Source organism: Branchiostoma floridae, chromosome 12, assembly GCF_000003815.2.
Source record: "Branchiostoma floridae strain S238N-H82 chromosome 12, Bfl_VNyyK, whole genome shotgun sequence".
Classification (NCBI taxonomy): Eukaryota; Metazoa; Chordata; class Leptocardii; order Amphioxiformes; family Branchiostomatidae; genus Branchiostoma; species Branchiostoma floridae.
In genome coordinates, this window is record NC_049990.1 from 9,734,335 (window position 1) to 9,739,300 (window position 4,966).

At 43.4% G+C, this 4,966-nt stretch overlaps 2 protein-coding genes across 6 annotated transcripts in view; one reads left to right on the forward strand and one right to left on the reverse strand.

Annotated features, from left to right (window-relative positions):
• The first annotated feature begins 303 nt into the window (after positions 1-303).
• LOC118426952 lies at positions 304-3,521 on the forward strand. Its single transcript, XM_035836584.1, has 3 exons — positions 304-750; positions 972-2,209; positions 2,468-3,521. Coding segments are annotated over exons 1-3 (1,281 nt in total). The 5' UTR covers positions 304-709; the 3' UTR covers positions 2,470-3,521.
• A 210-nt stretch (positions 3,522-3,731) lies between these two features.
• Positions 3,732-4,966, reverse strand: part of LOC118426827 (E3 SUMO-protein ligase RanBP2-like) — an 18,443-nt gene continuing 17,208 nt past the window's right edge. For all 5 annotated transcript variants that reach the window (XM_035836374.1, XM_035836371.1, XM_035836372.1 and 2 more), the window contains one exon: positions 3,732-4,479. Coding sequence is in view for 1 of the 5 variants with exons in the window: in XM_035836373.1 (XP_035692266.1) it covers positions 4,436-4,479 (44 nt within the window). In the remaining 4 variants the exon portion in view is untranslated. The remainder of the gene's footprint in view (positions 4,480-4,966) is intronic.

Sequence of the window (4,966 nt, forward strand, 5' to 3'; positions counted from 1 at the left end):
TCGATGAATGTTTTTAAATTCTTATGACGTATTTGAGGAAATTGTGAGTTTGAACCCAATCGCAACGTACAACTACAAACTTTTATTCGACAAAAAACAATGAATATTAACTTAATGAGTATAAGGGTAAAGGCAATGGACAAGTTATGATATTAAAGTCTTTTGAAATACACTATGTTAACACTTGACTGTGTGCTGAGAATAAATGTCAAAATGTAAATTTTAGACTACTCCACCGTGGCCATCTTGCCACTGTGACGTCATAACTCAAGTTCAGTGACCTCCTTGCGGAAGTGACGGTACATTGACAGGGCGCCTTTTAAGTGCCTCAAGGCCTTGTTGAATAACATCAGTCGAAGTGTATAGCAATGCTTCAAAGCGAACACACACGCACGCACGCACGCCACCCCCCAACCCCCACCGCACGTAGTATCCGTTTTCAGTGATGCCACGAGTCGAGTTCGGCGTGCCCTTGCCGAAGATGACGTCAAGCTGCGTTCGGGGCAAATTGCCCTCGTTGCGAAAGAGTCAGGTTGCAGTGCCCTAGGGTTGTCACATTCTTCTTGATGCAACTGTCAACTGTACACTGGGGTGTGTGTGTGCTGCCTGGCCAAGTATACACTATTTCACAGTCACTGTTTTGCAGTGAACGACAAAGTCTTAAACAGCCGTATTTTGAAATCACGGAGGCACTTGGGCGCGCCCGAGGATGGACAAGAACGACGTGGACGGAAGTGTACCGAGTGTGAAGTAAGTGCTTGTGTCCACTGTGAGGATGTAATGAATTTGCATTGGTCTATGACTCTAGGATATAGGGCAAAAGTTTATTTAATGCACGTAGGTACTAGGTGTCGACTTTATATCAGTATCTTACGCTATCTGTATTTCCTGAGGCGCTCTTTCTCCTTATAAGTATTTGTATGAAGTTATGAACGTCAGAATCTCAGAATGCCATCCATGTTCCCTCATAGTATTCAACAGCTACAGCCGACAGGCGCCACGCCGTTGAAGCAAAGCGCCCCCTATCGATCACCTCCTGCCATACCGCCAACGCCTCCCATGTCAGAACCAATACCTGCTCCTACTTGCAGTATCGGGGAAGCTCGTGAAAAGCAACTAAGGAGATACGCACACATTCTACCAAAACCGACCATGCCAGGCGCTCAGTACCTTCCCAAAGTTTATGTAGTTCCTGATACATCCGTTAGGGGGCCCGAAAGTTGGAAGCATACTTCCCCCGCGCAAGTGCAGCCCAATCCGCAAGACGTCCCCGATGCGCCGACCACTGGAAGAAACGTCTGCAACGACGACAGGACTGGTGTGTCCACTAAAAAGAGTGCGAGATCCGGAGAGGCACTGCGGCAAAGATCGGGCCCGTACACCAAGAAGGTTCACTACCCCAGCCGTTCCCAGCAACGAAGCCCAGCTAAGCAACACAGTTGGACGGTGCTTACAGCGAGTTCAGCTTCCACATCCACGCGTCAGCCGGAGGAATCTTCAAGTACACGAGGTCAAGGACTAGGATGGTTGTCCGGAGGACTAGCCCAGGTTCTACTGCAGCGAGGAAACGCGTGGAGTGAGCCCAGCAGCACGGAAAGACTGAAAGACTTTGTGCCCTACAATTGGCTATTGCAGCGTTTGAAGAAAGCTGCTGCAACTGGAGCGATCGCGAGCGGTCCACATTCCAGCTGCACAGGAAAGAGCGCCACCTGTCTTCCGACGGACGAACAACCGAATCGCCACACATCATCAAGCATTGAGAAGTGCGCATACAACCAGTTTGAGGGGAAGGCCACGTCCGTAACTTCGACTGATTCAGACAACAGACTACTTGAAACCGACTCAAGTCAGACCCACGATGAGCCAATGGAACTATGTGATGAGACCTCCTCAGAAATGGAAACAGCCTACGGTGTTTGCAATCGCCCAGACGGCCTTTATATGGAGACAACAGCGTTTGGCCCACTCCTTTCAGGCCACAAGTCGAGGTCATTACCAGAAGGCGCTAGTGACAACCGTCTGAGCTGCCCTGCTGTTGAGGTCATGGAAATGGGGTCGCCCGTTATGGTAGAGCAGGGGTGCGAAGGTACGACAGAGATGGTGAGCTACGAGGAAGGAAATAGGACGGAAGGCTGTGTGAAGAGGGAACGTCGCCGACGACGCTTTCTATCCGGGCCGGCCCGACTTTTGGTGGACAACGGTACCAGTTTCGCTAAGGTAAACGCACGTACAATTGATAAGCGATATAGCGCTAGTTTTTTGATGCTATCATAACTAGCCCTCCATAGAAAACTGTACAACACAGTGTCCATTTTCAAAGCACTTGAAGGCAGCATGCAATAATGTTTAAGGTTCAGTTATGACGTAGTGAAGAGCGAATTTATACATGAAACATGATAGCTTAAAATTTCTGTGGTTAGACTTACAGATTCCATCATGGTTTGAACAATGTCTTTTCTTTCAAATAAAGTGACGGCAGCAACGACAATGCGCAAGCACGGGAAGCTGGTGGAAGAAGACGTGAAGAGAAAGAAGCCACGTGACCAACTCCCGAAAGTTCCCGCCAAAAGACGATGAAAGTCCTTTAATTTGTTGTTGTATAGTGTATTTTGAGGCGACAACTATCTTGTTTCAAATCTATATCTCACGTTTGGGCATATATAAAAATATTACCTTGATGGCAACCATACCAAGAAGTATTGTGCTGAAATTTATGCTGGCGGAAGTCACCTTTGTTTGATATGTTTGATATATGTTATGATTTTGCTGTAACTCAAGTAAACAATAACACCATGAACACATCACAAGTGCCTCTGTTCATCCATTGCCTGTAATAATCTGCTAACATAATCTTTATTTCAAAGCGTAATAGAAGAAAATAAGTACCTCACAACTATATCCATCTACCATATCTTAAACTCATATACATCTTTTCAACAATACAACACTACCATAATAATATGTTTTCTTGCTGGAATGACTCATCTAAGATCATGTTACAAAGTAAACAACAAGCAAATTATCCAGTTAAAGGCTTTCAGGGAAAAAAGTACTCTGATATACTAATGCAGTAGTTATAGCCATGATCCAATTTTGGCGACGCCCAAGGAGCGGAGGTGATAAATACGGATCGTATCAGATCTGCTGCCAATGCAACAACTAGAAATACAGTACCAACATAACGTTCTAATGCTTCACAACTCTTATATTTCCTTAATGTATGTATAAAGTGACAGTTTTATATTCCATAATTCAATATCTGTCAAGTGTGACATCTATATGTTACTTCGTTCAGGCATCTACATTGTACCAGCTATATATTTGTACCATGGCCAGATATTTAAGGGTTCCTCCAGGCAGCAAAAATACTTTGTTCTATTTACAATACTTGCAGTACAAAATTGCACACTTGTTTTCTGACGAGATGTACATAAACGACTTTGTTCAGGAATGCAACCAGCCTCCAGCAACCCTTAAATAAATGCCCATCTGTAGTACTTGTCTACCTACATACATGTAACTAGAACAAACATTTAATGGACCACTTAAGAATGTGCTGGGATGCCAACATGACATTTTTCTGCTGATTTTCCTACATACGGTTGTTTTGGAACATTCGTTTCATTCCTAAATGAATATCAACCTTTTTGGTTTAATGAGGATTATTTTGACATCACCTTTGAGGTGGAGCCATTCTACATATTACACTACATATTGCAATTTCTTTCACATTTCTTTGTGGTCCCACTAAGTTCTAATGACTTTGCAACTTACAATTTGTTTCACAAAGGAAAAATAGAAAACAAGAATGATGTTCACTATTCACCTAAATAATTAGTAGTTCAATAACCAAGTCACTTTTCACCTAAATCATTATTAGCGTTTTCAGTAAGCTGTAATGTCTAGCAAGGCATACTGCATTTCATAAGAAACTTTTAAAACAATGGTTTATATCTGCAAAGTATACATGTAATTTGATACGTTATTTGTTTCGCATTTGAAGAACCTTAATTTAAGAGGCAAAATTAATACATTATTTCTGCTTCCTTGAACAGGTCCAATTATCATATCATTAATTGAAGTGATAACATAAATAATCCAAAAAGAAATAAACTTATTGCTTACATGCTAATAGAGCATGCTGGACCAGCCTGACTGCCTTACGTGTCTGCTAACACAGCAGCCCCAATGTCTAAGTCAATTTGAGCTTCTCTGAAATGCAGTATGCACTTACAGATATTGAGATAAAAGCACCACAGCATGAGACTTCCCAATTGGCTGGAAACAGACGAATCACAATACAGCATTTCCTCATTACCATAAAGCCTTCCAGTGATGCCTTGCGATAGGTCTATTTCTAATCACATTATGGTATACCTTCTTGTGTTGGCATGATCATACTGATGTTATAGCCTGGACACACATTTGTAGGATGTCACACTGGAGTTCCATCCTTGCTGTCTGTTTTGGGGCTGTCCCCTGTAAAATAAGATACAAAAAAAGGTAAATTGTATGTCATTATCTGGTATTTCGGTGCCCATATCTAATGACTAGAGCCCGTACAATTGCCCTTCAGCTTAACAACACAACAGCTTTGCAAGCACACCCCGACCAATCGAATGGGGATGTCTCTCGCAAATGCGCACACTCCTCTAGACAAGGGGACACCCATCGACTTTCAAGGGGATACTTCTCTTGAAATGGGGATGTCCTTCCCTTTATAAGGGGATGCTTCTCCAAAAATGGTATGTTTACCGGGCATAGGGGACGTCTCTCCAGCACCCCCACCGGCCCGTGAACCCGACAAATTGCTTCCTAGTTCAGCTAAATCACAACTTCCGGAACTTTCAACCTGCCAGTGCTCTGGACAAACCTTACAGCTCGCAAGGTAAGGATATCTTTTTATTGAAAATTAAAGCATGTAGAAAATGCAGCCGACCGCGCGGCAGACCATCACTTCTGTTCA